Source organism: Lactuca serriola, chromosome 4 (genome assembly GCF_051521515.1).
Source record: "Lactuca serriola cultivar US96UC23 chromosome 4, Lser_US96UC23_V15, whole genome shotgun sequence".
Taxonomy (NCBI): domain Eukaryota; kingdom Viridiplantae; phylum Streptophyta; class Magnoliopsida; order Asterales; family Asteraceae; genus Lactuca; species Lactuca serriola.
Window position 1 is genome coordinate 244,690,780 of NC_136411.1, and position 21,949 is coordinate 244,712,728.

Below are 21,949 nucleotides of genomic sequence, written 5' to 3' on the forward strand. Positions count from 1 at the left end.
GAGACGGGGCGGTTTGCATAGCCGTGGTGATGCGGTTTAATAGCGAGTCTGTTGGTACAGTCACCCGGGCTTGCGGCAGCGGACCACTTGGAGCTGGTGATGCGTTGAAATTTGGCCTCGGGTTCCCGATTAATGGCGTTTAACCGGAGATTGGTGTTTGGTTGTTGGGAAATAGGGCTGTTGGAGTGTCTTCCGTCCCCAAAGGTCCCATCAGGCGTATGGGGTTGTGCGGTTGTTCCGACGGCTCGCCCGTCGCTTTCTCCGCCATGCGTGGTTAAGAAAGGTAGTAAAATGGGAAAGGGTTTGCGTATCTGTTGTCACACAAATGGATGGCGCCAAATGATGCGACCAACTCCCAAACCAGTGGCTATGTGGAAGAGCTCCTTCGCGGCGGAACCTGAGAAGTCACACAAAAGAAAAGGATGTCAGCCGTCATTCGGGAGGAGCTCCCAGAAAGACGCTTTGACGGTCAAGTTAGTCTAGAGAGTATGGGTGAATATGGTAATGCGTGGCTGGAGTTGGGTTCACTTACCTTGGCTGAACTGAGTGCTAGTCCTTTTATAGTGAGGATCCTCCTCGATCCGTACGTGGACAGGGACTGTGACCCCGGCAGGATCCGTCGTCCTCATTGGAAGCTCTGCTCCACGTTCGTGTCCCGACCTCCGATTGGTTCAGGCAATTGTGTTATGTTTGGGTGCTTTGTCGCCTGAAGCCGTTGTCTTTGGACTGTAGCTAAAAGACAATTATTGGCTAGGGCGAGCTTTCTACGCGATCGCTACGCGGGGCTTGGAGCTACCCAGGTCGCTGGGTCGACTCCTTTACCAGAGGCGCTCTGCCACGACTCGCTTGTTTCTGGCCCGCTCTGAGGAGCATGTCATTAGATTCAAAGACTATAAATGGTTTATGGCAATCTGTTAATGGAAGATTTCGAAGGTTTGGGTTGATTTGATTACTGATTTTGGATTTGTGAGTGTGGGTCAGTGAATGAAATCGAAGCAGGAAATAACAACTGAATATTTCAGCGACCGAAGGGTTGTAATCTGATTTCGAAAGTCACAAATTTAGACTCGCATATCAAGAATTTTAAATGGAAATTGATTTGGGATCGACTATTGTTACTTTGAGTCAAAATCGTATTTGAAGTAATGAAACTCGATTTTGGAGTCAATATTCGAAAGGTTGGTGTTCTTATTTCATGTCGATGACTATTCTTTAACAGTTGAAGGCTTGATATCGACTGATGAGTAGTAATCTAAGACTTGAAGTCGAGCATAGATTTGTCGACAACGAAGGGTTAATTGATTCGTTATTGACCGATTGTGGAATTAAAAGCGAAGGGTTGTTTTGTTCGTGCTTTGTTATTAAGCGTGTAGATGAAAAGCAAAGTGGTGATACTTCGCTGTCTGTATAACAAATTGAAGAAGAAACCAAAAGTTTCGAATTGGGTCCTTAATGTTTCGAAGATGTGGCAAAAGTGGTCCAATTTTGAAATGGTAACAAACTGTGAAAATTGGCAGAATTTCGCTTTTAGCCCCTGCAGTTTCTAAATGTTGGCAAACATAACCCAACTTCAAAATTGGGCTGATATTATAAGAAATTGAAGAATGTTCATTTCTGGTCCCTGCTGTTTGTGCGAATTTACACTTTCTACCCAGTTTCGCAAATGGGGGAGAGTTTCGCATATTTGGCTGTTTTTGGCGCCACAGGTCCCTGCAGAAATCTGTTATTGACAGTTTTTACACGGTTTTTGGAAAATCTTGCAAGTTTCACCCAAAAAGTCAAAAAATTTCACGAATTTGGAAATTTTTTTGAGGCTTTTTCGTGATTGTTTTTCCATGCAAGATTTTTGGTAATTCATTTTTGGCACACATCTGTCACACCCCAAAACCATGAACGACAGAAACGTTCTGGGGTGGAGGACGTCATGTACAGTATCACAACAATGAATAGTAGTAAACAAGCAACAACATCATCCATTGCATTAATAATATAATTTCATACAAGTGTGTTCTGTCAAGTTATATAGACACCAAAAATATATATATCAAAATAAAAGATGAGTCTTGAACGAGCTCCATCTTCTCAAAACCTGGCACCGGTACCTGTCTACTGGTGACCTGAGAATACAAGTTATTTTGAAAGAGAGGATCAACTTTAAAGTATGTGAGATCATAAGAATATTAGTGTTTGTATTTGTATGAAAGTATTTGTAATATGTTTTGTAAGATGTTTTGAACTCTCCCAGAAAACCCTATGTTTCCTACTAAAAGTAGCCTTCTACCAAGACATCTAGTATATGTGTGTGTCTCTTGTAAGAGTGTGTATTTCCCAAGGTCCGACTATCATTAACCAAAAATATAGTTTTTACATTTCCGTGCATCGTGTGAATGTTCACGAAGTGAATGTAATGGGAAAATAATATAGTATTGTAGTATTTTAATAAGTAACTACTGCTGTACTAACTACCTTAAAACAATTGTAATTTAAAGTAACATGTGATCGGCCTGTATCCTCCTACCGACTCTAGTAAAACGACGATGTAAGATGTCGTAAGAAATGACATTTGGCACCCGTAGACTTGCAAGTCCCACTATAGCAAGCAGCAAGGTGTAGGATAGTCAATCCAGTATAGATATATACGCAAACTCACACGCTCCCCAATTAAGGAGATTCTAGATACAAAAACGGTCATGGAAGGTAGTGCCATGCCCCGTTTAGTGGCTCACAAAACTGCATGAATGTATATGTAATATATGTGCTAGCTGTATTGTGTGTTCTTTCTCTGTCTAGCCTGTATGTACTGTTATGTTCTACGTCTACTAGTTGTATTGTATGTTCTCTCTCTATCTAGCAAGTATTGATATGTAATGTGTGTACTAGATGTATTGTGTTCTCTCTCTATCTAGCAAGTATTGACTCATGAATGAACTGACTCACTGTATGATTCCATGTTCTAGTAATAGTATTAGTGATTTCCTAAACTACGCCTATCGTAGTTTACTAGTAATATAAATTGTACGTGTGAACACGAATGTATACCCTTGCTACCCAAGGGTATTGAATTGGCTGATAGAATTTTTATGTCTATATATGTACACATAATATATAACTAATATTTAGACGACCTTCGGACGGATAACCGATGCCCTAAAGCCACATCCCAACGAGGAAAAGGAGATAAAGCAAGCTAGCCTTCCTAAGTCCTTTAAACATTACTTATATAACTATACATGCATAGGCATGCATTTGACAATATAAATGTATAAAAAGAGTTTAAGTAAAAGTATTTGACAAGCAAAAGAGTTTGTAAAATAGTTTGCAGCAAAACAGTTTAATAACACAGCTTGAAAAGTAAGAAAACCACTTGTTTGGTAGTTATTAATCACATGTGATTGATATAATAACTATAATTATTCAACTTGTATCCCCCCCCCCATAAAAGCATTTAAAAACATTTAAAAGGTCGATTTAAGGGGTATGAACTCACCTGTAGTGAGTGGTATGGATGAACTGATGAAACAGGATTGCTAGGTGTCAAGTGAAGTCTTGAACACACGCAAGGATCCTAGTTAACATATAATATCACATATATGTATCCAATTAGTCTTTAAACAACTAATCAACAAAGTTAAGACATCCTAGGACATGCTAAACACCTTATATAAGTGTTATAAGTCCCAAGCATTGCATCTAAGTGTTGTAGGACATTGCTATTGAGTTTAGGGTTCAAGGAAACCCCCTTATATGAGTTTACGGTTTTGTGACCATCACCGATTGAGTTTATGGTCGTAAACTCATGCTTCCTTGACCATGAATTATTTTGAGGCTCTACAAGTCCCTAGAAGCATTTCCACTTGAATTATAAGCCTATGTAAGGGATTAGGGCACCATTTCACTCCTAAATGGAGTTTACGGCCCTCGGACCATTTCCCTTTGGGTTTACGGTCGTAAACCCCTATGGTTAGTGTTCTTTTGATGTTTTAAAGTGCTAAGCTCATCAAGGAAAGGATCTATGCTAGTTTCCATGGCTTAGGAGGGACTAGGGCACACTTTGGCACCCTTTATAGGGTTTACGGTTCAAGAACATCTTGAACCGTAAACACCTTTGATCCTTGGTTTCTTGGGTGTTTTCTTGATATATATGAAAGTGTAACAAGCCTTATGATACTCTAGGATAGAAGTACTTAAAAGATAGAGGCTTGAAAAGGTGCTAAAAGTCCAAGAACACTAGTGTGTGTTCTTGGTGTTCTTGGTGAAACTTGAAGATCTAACCTTTTGGAATGATTTCATGGATGAAAGTGTGTTAAATCACTAGATTAAGTAATATATCAACTTAATAAGGCTAGAAACACTTAGAAGTTGGAGATCTAGGAGGAAAAGTCGGATGCTACTTGAGAGGATTTGAGTTCTAACTTTGAAATGGTGAAAAAGTGTGAAAAATGGCTAAGTGCCATATATATAGTCACTAGGGTTTACGGTCCAAATACCATTTGGGTCATAAACTCCAAACTCTTGAAGTTTTTGGAACTCTATTGTTGTATAATAAACCCTAGGGCATCCCCTCTCCTGGAATCTCCTGAAGTACTAACTTAAAAAGACTCAAACTTAAACCAAAATGCTTGAAAGTTAGCAGAAACTGTTCTGACTTCTATTGAATATAATTGAAATGTTGTACAGAATAGAAATTTCGGGTTGTCACAACATCAAAGGGGAGTATTGTGAATTTTATTCCTCGGACGCTTCTCACCCTTAATGGGTTTTATAATCATTTTTTGATTATAAAAATGGGGAGAATGATGGGTATTTGAAGCGGGTTTGTCGGATATTCATTTGCGGATTTGAAGACCGGTGTTACTTCGAGGAGGAGTTTGGTCATGATCGTGCTAGCTCGTTGGAGACTGAAGTCGGGACATCCAATCCTAACTTTGAGGGAGAGAATGTTAGGGTGCAAAGTCACGCTTGGATGAGGCTTTACCCACTTGTATGTGTAATGAGTTGCCTTTCCTTTATAAGGAAGTGAGTGACACTCATTTTATGTAAGGAACCATTTTGAGTGTTAGACTAGAGAGAGAAACTTTCTACAAACCCATTTGTATATCCTTTCTAGATATAATATAAGCTTACACAGATTTATTTACTCCTTGTGTTCTTGAGTTTACATGATGATTCACTAGATCTTTTCTTATTCCGCACATACCATCGTAATCAACACCACTACACCTTGGGGCCTATATGACAAGTCGGTACTCTGGCCATGTATGGAGGATTGACGACCTCGAACTCTGCATCCGAGTCATCATCCTCATTGCCCTTGAGCTCTTTCTTCTTCGAGGTCCACCACTGGCTCGGTGGGTCCATCTACAAGTTCTTCTTCTTGTTCCTCCTCTGGTTTTTCCTCTGGGTCAAGTCACCCTGCATCCCCCCCCCCCCTCGACTAGGGAGATAGGGGTCTCCTGGATAATGATACCCGGCCATAGTGTCTGCACGAAGTTGTATATATACTAGAAACAAAAAAGCACACCAAATACTCCTATAGTATTTTAATTTTGTTTAGGTTTGGTTCTATAAGCTCCTTGGATAATTAGATGGTATGTTTTTGATTCATTGTCCATCACGATTACTCCCGAACACATGTTGGTCGTATTTTGAATGAATGTAGTTAATCAAGCTACATTCACCCCCAATACGACTACATAACTGCCCGAGTTTAATAGCGATGTTCAAATCCTCCAAAGACTTTTACTATTCTTGTTGTGTTATTACTCTAAAATGCACACATAAGTATGTATTTTAATTATTATGTTCAGAGTAGTTTAGTCCCAAACAACAAGCAAAGTCTTGGCTCGCTCTCATTGGGAGGCTGTTCAACCAGATCGCTTCTCACCAGTAGCTAGCTTGTCTACTGTCCCATAGAAGGGGAATCAAGCCCGATTCTATCTTGCTTTCACCTCCGCTGTGAAGGTTCTTATCTCAGAAGGCATACAAAAAGCTCTTCCACGCCTAGCATCGTACTTTCCACTACTCGTATAAGTCCTCCTTCAGAATAGGTAGGTGATTCACTCTCATTGTATTTATAGTTGCATATCTTGTATGGTTAGATATGCCTGTTCACTATAAACAATGCTCTGATACCAATCTGTCACACCCCCAAACCAGATGGCGGAAACGTCCGGGGGCTTGTGCGTGACTTCATCTTGAAATATCATTACAGTGAATATAAATGAAACATAACATCATCATCACCATGCATAATATAATACAACTGCCATTGTTTACATCAAGTACAATCTTTTAAATTTCATGACCAAAACATTCAATGTGTGATGTTTAACAGTACACAAAACAAAATCCCGTATTCTTGTTGATTCTTCCGCTTAACGAGTTCCTGGGAATACAAGTTATTTTGAAAACGTCAACATATATAATGTTGGTGAGTTCATAAGCATGTTTGATTGAAAAGTTTTGTATGGTTCGTAAAACACCAGAAAATCCAATATTTTCCGTAAAGTAGTTTGAAAATAATGTGTCGTAATCAAGTATTAATGCATGTGTGTTTGCTGCTTTTGGAATGTATAAATAGACAAAATGTAATCCAGATAAAAACCTTGTATTTTCTGTTGTAAGTAGAAGGTAATGTATAAATGTATTTATCCCAGAAAATCCGATATTTTATGCTTATAAAGGTATCGTAATCATAAAATTTCCAAGACCGAGTATCGATGTATGTATGTTTTAGTATCGTCTAGATTTGTATAAATGTACCGAAATCTTTGATGAAGTTAGTCCCTAAGTGAGGCGTTACAACCATGCTTGATACTGACTAATTCGCCTGTCTTGGCGTTTTCAGGCGCCGATTTTGATGTAGGTAAGCTTTGTCGCCCTAGACTGGCCTAGTCTAGTTGTAGCGAACAGCTAAGGCATAGGGGGTCACCCCGTATAGATCTATACACAAACTCCCGCTCTCCCTCCAGGAAACTCTAGTTATAACTACAGGCTACGATCATACACTCAAATGTGTCAACCAACAAATCTCACTAGATTCTCAACTTGTTCACGAGTAACGTATTTCACCAAGTATACTGTTTACGTGTATGTTTTAAGTTTTCAAATCCAAAAGTAGGCATATGAATATATGAAGTTCAATAAATATGTAGAGGTATAGCTAAGATCCACTAAGCATGTGATTTTCAGTCCAAGCCCAATTAGCATGTAAATGGACCACTAAGGCCCAATAAACATGTAAAAGAGTAATTTAAGCCCAATAGGCATTTAAATGGGCCACTAAGGCCCAATAAACATGTGATCCATAGTTCAGACCCAAATTAACATGTAAATGGGTCGCAAGGCCCAATAAACATGTCATGGAAAATATTAGGCCCAATATACACTTAAATGGACCCTTAAGGCCCATTGGTCATGTAACGAGAGTATTAGGCCCAATAAAAATTGTTATCGATGTAGTTTGTTCATTCGTTATTATTTCGTTGTTTGTTCTAGCTCGATGTTTACCAAGACAACAAATAGTGACATTTTAGGCCCACTAGACCGAAAATATACATTTCCATCACATTTTTGGAAAAATTGACACTTTAGATCCCTTAAGACTAAAAGTCTTCGATTTATGGGCTTAATTCAAATATAATGACCATTTGTGGCGCATTTTGGTTTAAATTTTATTTTCGGCCCAAAATTCATAATTATTTATAATTTCGGCCCAACTAAAATATAATTTAACATTTTTGACCCAAATACATCTAAATGAATATTTTTGGCCCAAATATATAAATTTTGCTGTTTTCGACCCATTTCAACAAAAATTACATTTTCAACCCATTTTTCATAAAAATGATAATTTCGGCCCAATTTTATAAAAATAACATTTTGGTCCAATTTCTATTAAAGTGTCATTTTCAGCCCCTAATTCCACAAATTTACATTTTTAGCTCAAATTTGTATCAAATGACAATTTTAGCCTTAAAATCAAGATTTTTACATTTTAGGGCCTAGGAAACCGTAATGGCCCATAATATGGCCCATTATGCGAAAATGTTACTTTTAGCCCCTTTAAAGTCATAAATATCATAAAGACCCATTTTTAAAAGAAAATGACTCTTGTGACCCTTATAAAAAACCGAAAATAAACTAAAAACCTCAACTTTTTGTTTATGTGCCAAAAATGCTCCCTTTTTCAAGATTTTGTTAAGTTCCTTGAGGATCTTTACATGTATATCACATTCATCTTTATAGTAAGTTATATGAATTGTTTTAGTTTACAAAAACCACTACTTTTGGTTTGATATTTTCGAGATCTATAGTGTTTCATCACATAATCACAACTTAAATCAAGAAAACACACATAAGAATGCATAAATACATAGATCTAACATATGGTGACTTATATTCTCCCCCAAAAACAAGATAAAACCGAAAACAAGGGGGTATGAACTCACCTTGCTTAGTTGTTCTCGGTTTGAAGAAGAAGTGAGTGAGTTTTCGGCTCTACCAAGCTTTCCTTGAGTAGATCTCAAGTTTATGATGTTTCTAAGAGTGTGATCACAAGCAAATGTTTAGGAGGAGTGATCTAACATAAGAATGAAGTTGTATAACTTAGAGGTGTAGTGACTTACCAAGGATTGATGATTTTTTATGAAAACCCCTCTTAAAGACACCCACAAACTTGCGAGAATATGGAGGAGAGGAAGGAGTTCTTAGAGAGTGTTTGAAAGAAAAGTTTGAAGATGTTTGTGTGTGTTTATTCTTGCTCTCGGTCGAGAGTAATAAGAAGAGGGAAAAAGAATGATTTTTGCATGGAGGGTAATAGGTTTTATGGATGTATGTGAGTTTATAGATATATAGGGTGTAATTGTGAGTTGTCATCTTCTCCTTAATCTTCCTTTTTTACACACACACACACACACACATATATATATATATATATACATATATATATATATATATATGTGTATGTATTGGGCCGAGATTTGGGCCAAGGAAATAAGAATGAGATAGTTTGGGCCCACCCTAGGCTTATTTCGAATTTCATAGGCCTAATAATATTTTTCGGCCCATTGGGCCCTTAGGATGGTTCACGGCCCAATATGGTATAAAGGAATGCGTTTATGGCCCATTAGGGCTAACTAATTCATTTATGGACCAATAAGGCCCATTAGGGTTTGAATGAATCATTTTAGACCTAAATGGTCCAAAATAGATTTATGAATTGGATCCATTTAGAATCCAAATAGGGTTTCAAAGCCAAAAATAGTCGAATTGAATGCTTACTGGTCTGTTAGGCCCAATAAGAAAATCCTAGTCCATAATGAACTTGAACCGGGATTTCTAAGGTTTTCAGCCCTTAGTTGAACATATGAGATGTATTTGAATGAGCATAGAGTATGATATTCGCTTAGAGTACAAGTTATTATACTAGGTGAATGGTTACATGAGAGTAGAATTTCCTAGCAAAAATGCTAGTTGTGACATACGCCCGACGTACTCCTCTATTAAGCCACTTTTCCCATTAAGTGCTTAATACTCTACTCTAGAAGCTACAATTACAGATCCAAGTCCTCTTCAACGTATTAATCCATAAAGTTGATTACTTGGTGGCTTGCAACCCACCAAATGAGCCCAAACTTGAAATGTGACAACAAACTTCCATGGAAATGACTAGATCTCATGCATGGTCACAAATGGACCTTCAAGATTGAAACTTTACTGCTTATGGGACTCATATGACACTAAGGGTGGCAACCCTAGACCTAGAAAATGAGTTGAGTCATAAAGGCCCATTCTTGGGACCTAAAAGGTCCAAAAACTCCATTAACATAGATCTAAGCATACTTGAGGAAAGTTTCAGGATTTATACCTCAAGGTGATCTGAAATGGAACCATAATCTTGGATCTACTGCTTCTCCTTTGATCCCCACCTTGTTATGCTCTTCACTTGCTTGGAAAATGGCTTCACAACTCCAAAAATGCTCTCTAATTGCCTTTAAAGCTCCAAGGACACTCAAAGGAGGTTTAGGGTTTCGTGGTGGCTGTCTAAAGATGAGAGGGAGGCTGATATCTAGGGCATAATGTTCTTTATATAGTTCTTAGCACCCAAAATTAGGGTTTAGGATCTCTGAGCGTATGCTGGGCGTACTCCTCCCACACCCATGTTCACTTTCTTCCCTATGATGGGCATACCCCCAGCTTACATTGGGCATACTTTCGCGCCAACCACCTTGCATGCTTTGTCCTTTCTTGCCATCTTTCTTCATTAAGGACCAATAATGCCAATAACTTGAAATTGCTATAACTCCTTCATTCAAAGTTCGTTTCTGACGAACTTTATATCCATGAAAAGGTGGTGGGAAACCCTAGGCTCCTACCCCCCCCCCACCCCAAGCCTAAAACCTTCTGGATAAAACCCAAGACCCATAAAAGACCGAATCGCCCCTACCCTTGGCCTCTGAGACCACAACCGAGTACTTTCAAAACTGGGTGTTACAGATCCTAAGGGTCACACTAACAACAACTTGATACAATTGATTATTTATTAGAAATTGATTTTAATAAATATTTATAAACTCTTATAATAATTGGGAAAATATATATTTCAATGAAATAAATTATTTTACAATACAAGGAACACATTATTTCATAGTGTATGAATATATATGTCATGTACATCTTTTTGGACCTAATAATCCTTTTTGTCTTTTAGCAAAAGACAAAGTTTATATCTTATAAACTTTGAGTTTATAAAATATAAACTCTTGGCTTGTCTTTTCATCATAAAAAAACGTGAATAAGAGAGGGACAAAGATATAGGGAAACATGTTCATGCCATAGGGGACAAGGTTGTCTAAAGTGCTTACTGGTTAATAACTCTTGCACCATAATTCTATTATAAATAAGAGGTGAATGATTTCATTTTCTTCATTCCCTCTTGCTATTGTCGAGAACTCTCTTCTCCCCACTCCATATTCTGTCAAGTCTTGTATCTTGAAGATATTTGTTGCTTGTATCCTCTTTTTAAGTCATAATCTTGTTTTGACTTAAAGCTTAAGAGTTGTAACTAGCATTACATCAAGTTGGCACATTGTTGGTGTCTCAAAGATTCATCCTCACTCCATCAACTTCCAAGCCTCCCCTAGAGGACTCAAAGTGCTTCAAATGTTGTTACCATTTTTTCCTTCTATGGTTGTGTTATAAATCTTTCTATTACTTACAAGATGATCCTTGGTGGCTGATAAAATTTTTATGTTATTTATAGAACTCAAGTCTTCAGTTTGCCATTATTTGTAGTTTTTTCAAACAAAGTTTTAAATAAAACCCAAAAAAATCTTCATTAAGAGTTTAATCCTTATAGATAAAGGCTCAAAACCTCAGATCTAATCCTTATCAATGACTTAATAGGAAAGATCTCCAACCTTAGGTCCATTAAGTCCTTAATATAACCAAAACTTGTACATGGGACCAAGAACTCTCAAACAAAGACCTTTTTCTTATTAACAGAAGTCCATGACCATAAGAATGTCATATTAAGCTCCAGAGTTTCGCAAACTCCAAGAGCATCCAAAAATGGGACCAAAACCAACCAATAATAACCAACAACATGAATTTCAAAAGAACAAGGTGAAGGTGCAAGCTTTTTACCTCCAAAGGTCCGGAAACTTGAAGAAGATGGTGGATCTAGTCTTGATCTAGGCTTCCTTACACCAAGAAGGATTTCCTATCTTCACAAGCTTCACTAAAATAAGAAGAAGAACCTCAAAACCAAGTAAACAAGCTCTTAGTCTTCCATAGAGGCTAGGGTTTCTAAACGGAGAGGTGGAGGCTGAAGGATATGCCCTAAACCAAGAGTTATAGCCTTTACATATAGGGAATACCCTAAAAATCATGGGCTTTGGCTGCAACAGCTGCCACGTCGTAGCGATCAATAAAATGTGTGATCCTCATATGTCATGCCACATTGTGGAATTCCGTGCACAACATCGTAACATATGGTTTTTCATTAAAACCATGTCTTTGACTCCATTGATTCTTTAACTGGTCCGTTCTAGAGAACGGGTGTTACATCGGGTCAGTTACCCTTTATGCCTTCAAGTTAAGGTTATCTCCGAACATGATATTACATCGTGAGTCCAAACTCAAGGTTAGTATTATAGTCTTAAGTGGTTAAGACAAGGAACAGACTTCTAATATTGATAATCACTTCAATCTTGTTATATGTAAAAAAAGGAATAAACTAATATATTACATGTAAAAAAAGGAATAAACTAATTCAAAGTAACAAATATGGTTTACAAGAAGAATAAGTAGAAACATGACCTAAAGTGTTAGAATCGATTATTCATTTAAATAGCCGATGTTTAAGACTTATGCAAGTTAGGGATATAAGATTATATGACGGTGACCAGCTCTATAAATAATTTCATAAAAAAAATTGAGTTTATTATTATTATTATTATTATTATATATATATATATATATATATATATATATATATATATATATATATATCAAGGTTGTGAAAATCGTTCGACGGTAGCTCGACGGTTAACTGACGATCGGCAATTAATCGGGGACCCTAAATTATTAATGAAATTATTTAAAAGATTAATATTTCCTAAAAAATTAAGTATTTGGAAATTTTAAGTTTTTAAATTTTTAAATTTTAAAAATTTTAGTATTATATTTTAAAATATGAAAGCATAAAAAATTTAAAATTTAAAATTTTGGTGTAATATTTGAAAATTAAAATTTTTGAATTTTTTAAATATTTCCCGCCGAGGACTGCCAAGCCTGAGTTTGACCCGATTTTGATCATTTTCCGCCAAGCACCCTAATCGTAATCGGTTCAAGGGCGTCAAGCGATTAATCGGCCGCCAAAGCCGATTTCTGCATATATATATATATATATATATATATATATATATATATATATATATATATATAAGGTTGTAGAACTCGTTACTCGGTACCTGTTCAGTCGACTACCGAGTAACGAGTACTCGGGGAGTACTCGGATTCGGTAATTCATGTAAAAATATTTTTAGGGAAATTATATATGTCAAAATCATAAGTTAATTGAAATATATAACAAAATTAGATACATGTGAATACATAAAAACTGAAAAACACATAATGGTCTCATTTCGTGAATAATTACTAAAAATTTAAGATATATATGTAGTAATAATCACATGTGTGTGTTAAATAATAAACGATTAAGTATATTATACATATTAATCACCGAGTCGACTGATTTTTACAACACTGCTTAGTTCAATAAGGGGTTGATCGGGGAGTACTCGCGATTTTGTAACTCACCTCGAAAAGGGGCCGAGTAGCAAGTAATCGGATGAGTAATCGGCCAAATCGGCGAGTTTTACAACACTGTATATACGATGAATGATAATTTTAAAATGCATAGTTTTCCGATAACCCGAGAACTAAAAATGGAACGTTGGATCAATTATTTGGATGGCTTAGATGATCGATGACATAATTTGTAAATAGTACTAAATTTAATGGTTTCTTTAAAATAATCATGGGGGTATATTTGGTAGAAAAAAGTGACCAGTCAAACAATAGGTTTCCCTTCAAACCCTTCGTTTTTCACCACCAAATCTCTTCTCTCACGCCTTTTCTCGATCGATTGTTTCCCCAAAATCTAGCATCGTCGTTTGGAATCAACGATTCAACCTCGGAATCCATGACTTCCTCTGCCATTTTCGATTATTAAGCTATTCCTTTAGATTCCTAGTGATTTTTTTATATTTAAAAAAATAAATTATCAGTCAACGATCGATAATCTGATTTGAAGGAGGTCGGTAATTGTTGATATGCTCGCCTCCCTCCACCCGTGAACAATCAGAAAACCTAATTGTTGGATATGTGAACATCAAAGGTATAACTGTTTACCTTTTTTATATTGATTTTGTACCGGTCTCCACAATCATTTATCTATTAGATTGAAGGGTGAGACTTACTTGTATCAGTAGATTTTAGATTGATTTAGTACTATATGCCTACTTTTATGGGATAAATAACAAACAAAGAATAGTTTCTTGTGTGTATGGAGAAGTCTATGTTCTTCAAATAAACAAAAAGTTGCAGTAGTTAGTAAAACCTTTGTCTATTCATTGTTAAAATGGTCAACAAAGTTAACCATCATAGGGTAACTTCAATAATATAAATGAATAGATAAGTCACCGACCTCCATTATAATACTTTTACCATCCATATTTAAACATCTAATACGTTAAACTTGACTGGTTCTTTTATCAAGGGTAAGTTTCTTTGATTCAAAAGTTGCTTCAAATGCAAACCTCCAAAAGTACGAAAAAACTGATGAGGTTGTCATGTGTGGCCTCCTGCCAAAATCCCCAACAGTAATAGAAAGCAGAACAAAAAGTAGGCTACCATTCTATATCAATATATATTCGTCTTAATGAATTCATCTCTACATATCTCATTATAACTTGAACAACACAGGTGGCCTCTCATGCTTGGTTTTAAAAAGCGTCGCTTTAGGTCATTTAAAGTGCTAAGCGCTTAGGTGAAAAGGTAACCTTTTATTTGTTCTACAAAAACTATTAAGTTTTAGTACATCTATTCCTTGGGTGATAAGTTTTAATACATCATAAATCTCTCTCATTCACATGATATTCTGTGGATACATGGATGACCGAGAATAGCACAACGTTCATAAGTGAATCACATATGAATTAAATGTAATTCACATATGAATCATATATAAATCACACGTGAATCACATATGAATTACATGTGATTCACATATGAATCACATGTAAATCACATATGAATTACATGTGAATCACATATGAATTACATGTGATTCACATGCAAATCACATGTAATTAACACGTGAATCACATGTAATTTACATATGAATCACATGTGATTCATATATAATTCACAAGTGAATCACATATAAATTACATGTGATTCACATGTAAATCACAATTGAATCACATATAAATTATGTCTACATGCATACATGTATTTTTGTGTGTGTTCTTGCATTAATATATATATATATATATATATATATATATATATATATATATATATATTTCTTGTAGATTTGGAAGAATTTGTGGAAAATATTAAAGATGTAAAAAAGTGATAAATTGAAGAAAATATAGAAATCTTGACACGAAGACATGAAAACGCTTTGAAATTTTGTAGCATATTTGAGTTTTATATTTTATATTGTATCGAATAAAATATGTGTACTATTGTATTTATACATTATTAATAAAAATGAGTTTTTTATGATTTACTTACGAATATTATAATATAAGAAATATGCATATATATGTACTTGAAAAAATATACATATATGCATCTTAAACGTTGATTTTTTGTTTAAAAAATTTATAGTTTTTTTTAAAATATTCCATTTTTTTAATTTACTTTAAAAAGTTACTATTTTTTTAAAAAAAAAATTGTAGTTTTTAAAAAAATCCTTCTTTTTCAATTTTTATAAAAATTTCATGTTTTCTAAAAGAAATTTAAAAAAACTTTGTTATTTTTAAATAGAAGATTATTATTAACAAAAATTCAAAATTTTGACTTATTATGTTAAGTTTAGACATTTTTTAATATTTCCAATAACATAAAACAACTAAACATGAAATAAATTTGGTAAAATAACGATCATACTTTTAATGAGTTAATTTTAATCTAACATTCAATTTTTAGTTTTCGAATTCTCAAAAAACTAAAAGTTTTTAACGGATCTAATCCACCGTATATATCATATAGGGCTAGCAATTCTTGACACGACACGCGACACGACCCGCGACACGACACGAAATAAATGGGTTTGGGTTGAGTTTTCAACCCGCCAACCCGTTTATTAAAAGGGTTATATATGGGTTTCTTAAAAACTAAACGGGTTGACGTCAACCCGTTTATATTCTTAATAAAAAAATTTATTTTATTTTTAAAGGTATTTATGTATCAAGTATTAATATTTAATAAGTATTATATAATATATACCATTGATTCATACATTTGACTGTTTTGACATTTTGACTTGTGGTGGATGGTCTAAGGTCGTAAGTCGTAACCTATAAGGCTAAGTCTGTAACATGTTTCTATGAATGTTTTTAATTTTCATTTGGATGTTTAAGACTTAAATGTCTAAAATTCAGACCCACGAGCCCAAATCTGACCTACGAACTCGTCAACCTGTGAACCCGTATAAATAAATGGGTTGACGGGTCATATATGGGTTTATGTTCCAAACCCGCCAACCCATGACCTGTATATTTAATTGGTTCGTGTTTGGAATGACATAATCTGACCCGCCAAACCATGACACGCCAACCCGAACACAACACGATTGTCAGAGATACTATCACATATACCTAATACTAACAGTACACTTCGGTCATAAAAATACGTTCATTTCACTACAAGACAAATCTCTAGATTATAAACCATCAATTCATCCACGTACACGTGGACAGCCATGATCGTCCCACTTGACGACCTCTAGTAGGTTCTTATCCTCACCGGCCGTCCACGTCTCCTGCATTATATGGCCCTACACATTATCACCCAACAATAACAAATTACTCAATTAAAATTCATCCTCCCAATCAATCCTCAGACTTTTGGAAAATGTCATACCGCACCCTTATAAAATTAAAAATTCAAGTACGTGGGCCACGTTATCGCCTACAAGTATACAGTAAGCTACTCCATGCCCAATTAATTTAATCAATTTTACCACAAACTTTTTGTATTAGACCCTGACCCTTCATCTACCCTTTCAGATACTGGTCCAGATTCATCTCTCAGTAAATAGATACACACATTTTCGAAAGGTTTTCTATACATACAACAGTCAAATCAGGTGAGTATCTTGTTTGTCTTTCCTAGTTTTGGTTTTGCTTATTTGAAATGACATGATGATTATGTTAATTTCCTTATTTGGCTGTGATTTAGTCCATGTTTGATGAATTTACGTTCTGGGTTTTGTTAGTTTTGTTTTTCTTTTTTTTTTAAAGAAATGGAATATGATTGTGGTGCTAAGTTGTGTGCTCTGTTTTTGATGATTTGAGGTTGCAATGGTAATTCATGAATAGGGATTACGTAATTTCAAATTTTGGCTGAGATTTTGATCATTTCAAGTTTCAGCGTGTGTCGACAATGGCGAACTTAAACAAATTTGTTACTGAAAACTGAAAAGGATTTTCTGTAAATTTGCTACATGTCATTGCTATCTTGTTGTTATTTCGTAATCCAGCTTGATCTAAATCAATTTCTGTTTTATATTAGGAAATTGAGTTGGGATTTGATTTGGGATTTAATTGTATAAACATATCAAGTTTAGAGCATTCAGGGGAGAATTATGAACTTCAAAAACTTCGGAAATCAGCCAACGGATAGCAGAAATGGGAGCGGCCGGCCACCGGGGAACTTCCCGTTGGCGAGGCAAGGTTCGATCTATTCGTTGACCTTTGATGAGCTACAAAACACCATGGGAAGCATCGGAAAAGATTTTGGGTCAATGAACATGGATGAATTACTAAAAAACATCTGGAACGCCGAAGAAATGCAAACAACGGGATCTAACTCCGGCGCCACCGTTCAAGATCGCGGCGGAGCTGGTGGAGCAAATTTACAGAGACAAGGATCGTTAACACTCCCAAGAACATTAAGCCAAAAAACAGTCGATGAAGTTTGGAAAGATTTATCAAACAGCAACGGATTCGGACACCCGAATTTGCCCCAAAGGCAGCAAACTCTCGGAGAGATGACTCTCGAGGAGTTTCTGGTTAAAGCCGGCGTTGTTCGGGAAGAAATTCAATTATCCGGTAAACCAAATGATGACGTGTTGTTCTCCGATTTAACAAATTCTCAAAATAACAACGGGTTTGGTGCTATCGGATTCCAACAGGCGGTAGGTGTAGGTCAGAATTCCACCATTGATGATCCTCGTAGTAATCAAATTTCATTCCAGTCTGCAAATCAACAAATGAACGGCAATGGGGTTCGATCTATTTTACCCTACGGAGCTCCTCCGGTCGCTATTCCAAGAAACAATCATTTAGGTAGTCCTGTAATCAGGAATGGAGTCGTGGGTGTAGGTCTTTCCGATCCGATGATGAACAATAACACTTTAGTTTCAGCCGCCACTCTACAAGGCGGGATGGCAGGGATGGGTGGCGGCGGTGGTGGTGGTGGGGTCACAGTTGCCACCGGGTCTCCGGCGCTTTCATCGGAGGGGTTAGCGAAGAGTAATGGTGATACGTCGTCTGTATCACCTGTTCCTTATGTTTTTAATGGAGCTTTCCGGGGAAGAAAAAGCGGTGCGATTGAGAAAGTCGTTGAACGGAGACAGCGGCGGATGATCAAGAACCGAGAATCGGCTGCCAGATCTCGGGCTCGTAAGCAGGTGAATATTTTAACCTTTTAATTTTAATATTTTTGTAGTTTTTTAAAAAATTATTATGGGTTAAAGCTTATAAAAACATAAAAAGGACAAAAATAGGGAGAGATTTATTTAGTATATACGAATCCGAGGTCATTAAATTCTTGTAAATCCATGGATTTGATGCATGAAAGATTGGTTATTTTATGCGGCAGAGTCTCCGTTGTAATTTGATAGATAGAGAGATATGCCTCGTGATGAACGATTGAGATGTTTCACACAAGGATGTCAATTCGCATCAGGTAACAAAAAGGCATATTTTAAGTTTTAATTAGGGAACATAATAGATTAGGGATTCTATAATATTGAATTAGAACAAGACACGTGTTACTTCTTTTTCATTAAAGGTTATCTTAGATCTTAGATAATCAATGTTTAAAAACATTTAAGAGAAAAAAAGTATTTACGACAAATTTGTAAAAAGGCTGGAACCAACGAAAAAATTGTGTACCTCATTTAATATATTGAAGCTAGAAAGTAATGGTAATGGTGGAGTTATTGGAAGAATATTTTTTTTTCACATATTATTTATTTATTTATTTATTTGTAATTGTAGGCATATACAATGGAACTTGAAGCAGAAGTATCGGAATTGAAACAGAAGAACCAAGAACTGAAACGGAAACAGGTTAAAGCATATCAGATTATACGAGTCATTATTATTTTTTATAAATTACGACTTTGAATTCACATAACTCAAATCTTGCAGGCTGAGCTACTAGAAATGCAGAAAAATCAGGTACGCAAGAAAAAGTTTTACAAAACAATGGCATCCTAATTTTTTTTTAGTCTATATTTACTTATTTTTTTAATACAATGTTATATTATCAAAAAGTCTACCCACTTATGGCAATGTTATCCAAATACTATACAAGTTTTATTGGTGTAATTGGGTGAATTTTTCAAAGTATAATGATCTAACAAGAAAAGAATTACAGTTGTACACAATACTTTTTAGCCATACATAACAGTTTATGTTTTAGATAGTTGTACAATATAACTGTGTAAATCATAATTTGTTGTGTATGACTAAAAATTGTTGTGTACGGATCATCACCCATAATATTATAAATAGGTGGATTTTTCAAAGGACAATATGTATAAAAGAAAGTTAAAAGTACAATGAATGTGAAAATATGATTTTATTACAAATAAATAAAAGTATGATGCTATTTCTTGCATTTAGACCAAGTAATAATACTATTAAATTTTTTAGAATTGTTTAAAATATATAGTGCCATCGTTGTTTTCCTAGATTGAGCATGCATATAACAAGATCAAACAAAAATGTATAAATTTCAAACTATATAATGAAAATTTTGTTATTATTTCAAATTCATTTGAAAAAAAAGTCTATATTAAATGTTTTGTAATGTTAGGAAAGCATGTGTTACATCACTTAAGAGAACACAGTTAGACATTCTCAAAAAGGGGAGGTTTTAAAAAAGAGCTTAAACTAGAGTATTTTTTTTAATAATATATCTTTTTCTCCTTCTTTATTTCTTCATAATGTTTTTGGTAACTTGTAACAATAGAATATAAAAAATGAGGGTTTAAATTGTGGCTATATAGTTCTTTTACTTAATTTTGGTTAAATCTTAGAACAAGTTGATAAAATTAGGCTAATTTGTATTTTTTTTTCTCAAAAGACAGCGGTCACCTAATATTACATTAAATTGGTGGTGTTAATAGCAGGTTATGGAGATGATGAACATGCAACCAGGGACAAAACGACACCGTCTAAAAAAAACACTTTCTGGGCCATGGTAAATAGTGTTTATTTATGTACCCAATCATCAACTGGTGCATGTAAATAATAAATATATGTTTTCGTTAGGTAAAAAAAGTCGGTTCTTTATACTACATGAAGTAGAGTAGTTAAAGTTACAACATATAATATATTAATATATTAGGTAGTAGTGAAAAGATTGATTACACTGTGTGTAATCCATTTGTTTATTTTGTTAGGATGATGATTAGTTATGTAAAAGAGTGTGGCTCTTTTGTTTTTTGCTTTTTGTTTTTTTGAATGTCATTAGTTGTTATGAAATAAATAAATATAAAAATAGGATAAACTTTCAGTGTCAACGGGATGATGACAATTGTTTAAAACAAGAAAATTACAAGGTTAAACATAATGAAGTTTGCAACTGCATGTATACAAGTATAAATGCTTGGGTATTCTTTTGTATGCGTAACAATTAACATCCTAAGTTTTGGAATTTATTATAAGAAATATTTTTTCATGTTTAATAATATTATTGGGAAATTAAATTTAGGGTTTGTGAATTTTGGAATAAAGTATATGAAAATGGAAAGCCTAATAATTTCAAATTGCCAATGTGGTGTGTTACAATCGTGGGTATTATACCATTAGGTTATAGTTTGTGGAAATCATGGTTACAAAAATAATTAAATTCATAGAGCAACAACTCGTAATTATTAATCAATTATTTTCAATAAATTATTAATTAAGAGACTTATGTTTTTTTATTTATGTAAAGTAATAATCGTTGATTCAAATAAATATGTGAAATTATTTTTCAAGATATATGAGACTGTTTTTATTTGTGAATTAACGAAAAAAATAATGATATTGTATAATAAAATGCTATATTGATTATAAAAATAAAACAACCATAATAGATGAAGTAAATTAAAATTGATATACAGCAAATATTAAGTTGTTGAAATAAATATATATGAAAAAATATAATAAATTACAAATAAAAATTAACAATAAAGTCTTATTATAAATAATACTAAAAGATGTTATAAGATACCAACAATATTATTTTGTTATCGGTATATGGGCAACAAATGGGTACAAGGCAACAAATGAGATCAAATTTAAATAATGATGAAAAAAAGTAAAAACAAACAAAACAGTTGACAAACTAAAATACCATGGATAATAACAAAATCATATTTAATTAATCATAAATTTGCAAACATTACAGTTGCAATTTTAATGTATTGGTTTCTATGTGAAATGGTTTAATATTATTGATCTTTTTAACAGCTAACGAGTGACATAGACGTAGAAGCCTGCAATATTATGAAATTTGGTTAGAACATCATGTTAAAACAATAAATGTTCTTGGTTAGAATAACATGTTAAAATAATATTGTGAAATTTGGTTAGAATATCATCTTAAAACAATAAACGTTCTTGTGAAATTTGATCTATTATGGTTTGTGTATTATAACAACATACTTTATTTCTCAGATATAGTAGTTTGAAATTTATTTCTCATATAGTTTGTGAAATTTGATCTATTATGTTCTTGTGAAATAACAACATACTTTCACTGTTTTGTGTATTATATCATCATACTTCTATTTCTTTCTATTATGGTATTGCACCTTCAAAAAAATTATTTCTCAGATATAGTAGTTGGAAATTTTACCCAAGTAAAAAAATAAAAATTATTCCCTATTGCTATATTTGGGTAGATTTTTTAAAATACAATGTTATAGTAA

At 34.4% G+C, this 21,949-nt stretch overlaps 1 protein-coding gene across 4 annotated transcripts; it reads left to right on the top strand.

Moving 5' to 3' along the window:
• Positions 1–16,758: 16,758 nt before the first annotated feature.
• Positions 16,759–20,477, top strand: LOC145096901 (ABSCISIC ACID-INSENSITIVE 5-like protein 5). 4 transcript variants are annotated; one of them, XR_013704160.1, is made up of 6 exons: positions 16,759–16,885; positions 17,311–18,430; positions 18,622–18,708; positions 19,023–19,094; positions 19,176–19,205; positions 20,162–20,179. XR_013704160.1 is itself a non-coding variant. In XM_079034282.1 (5 exons), the coding sequence occupies exons 2-5, from the start codon at positions 17,384–17,386 to the stop codon at positions 20,234–20,236; spliced, it is 1,227 nt and encodes a 408-aa protein (XP_078890408.1). In that variant the 5' UTR covers positions 16,759–16,885; positions 17,311–17,383; the 3' UTR covers positions 20,237–20,477. The 4 variants fall into 4 exon arrangements, 2 of the variants coding, with proteins under 2 accessions (XP_078890408.1, XP_078890409.1); XR_013704159.1 differs by having other exon boundaries at positions 20,159–20,177; XM_079034282.1 differs by lacking the exon at positions 18,622–18,708 and having other exon boundaries at positions 20,159–20,477.
• Positions 20,478–21,949: the final 1,472 nt, after the last annotated feature.

Excerpts from the sequence above, each read along its gene's own strand:
- LOC145096901 (XM_079034282.1), top strand. The coding sequence starts at position 17,384 with ATGAACTTCAAAAACTTCGGAAATCAGCCAACGGATAGCAGAAATGGG. Across the intron at positions 19,095-19,175 it reads AAGAACTGAAACGGAAACAG|GCTGAGCTACTAGAAATGCA; the intron begins GTTAAAGCATAT and ends CAAATCTTGCAG. Across the intron at positions 19,206-20,158 it reads TAGAAATGCAGAAAAATCAG|CAGGTTATGGAGATGATGAA; the intron begins GTACGCAAGAAA and ends TGGTGTTAATAG.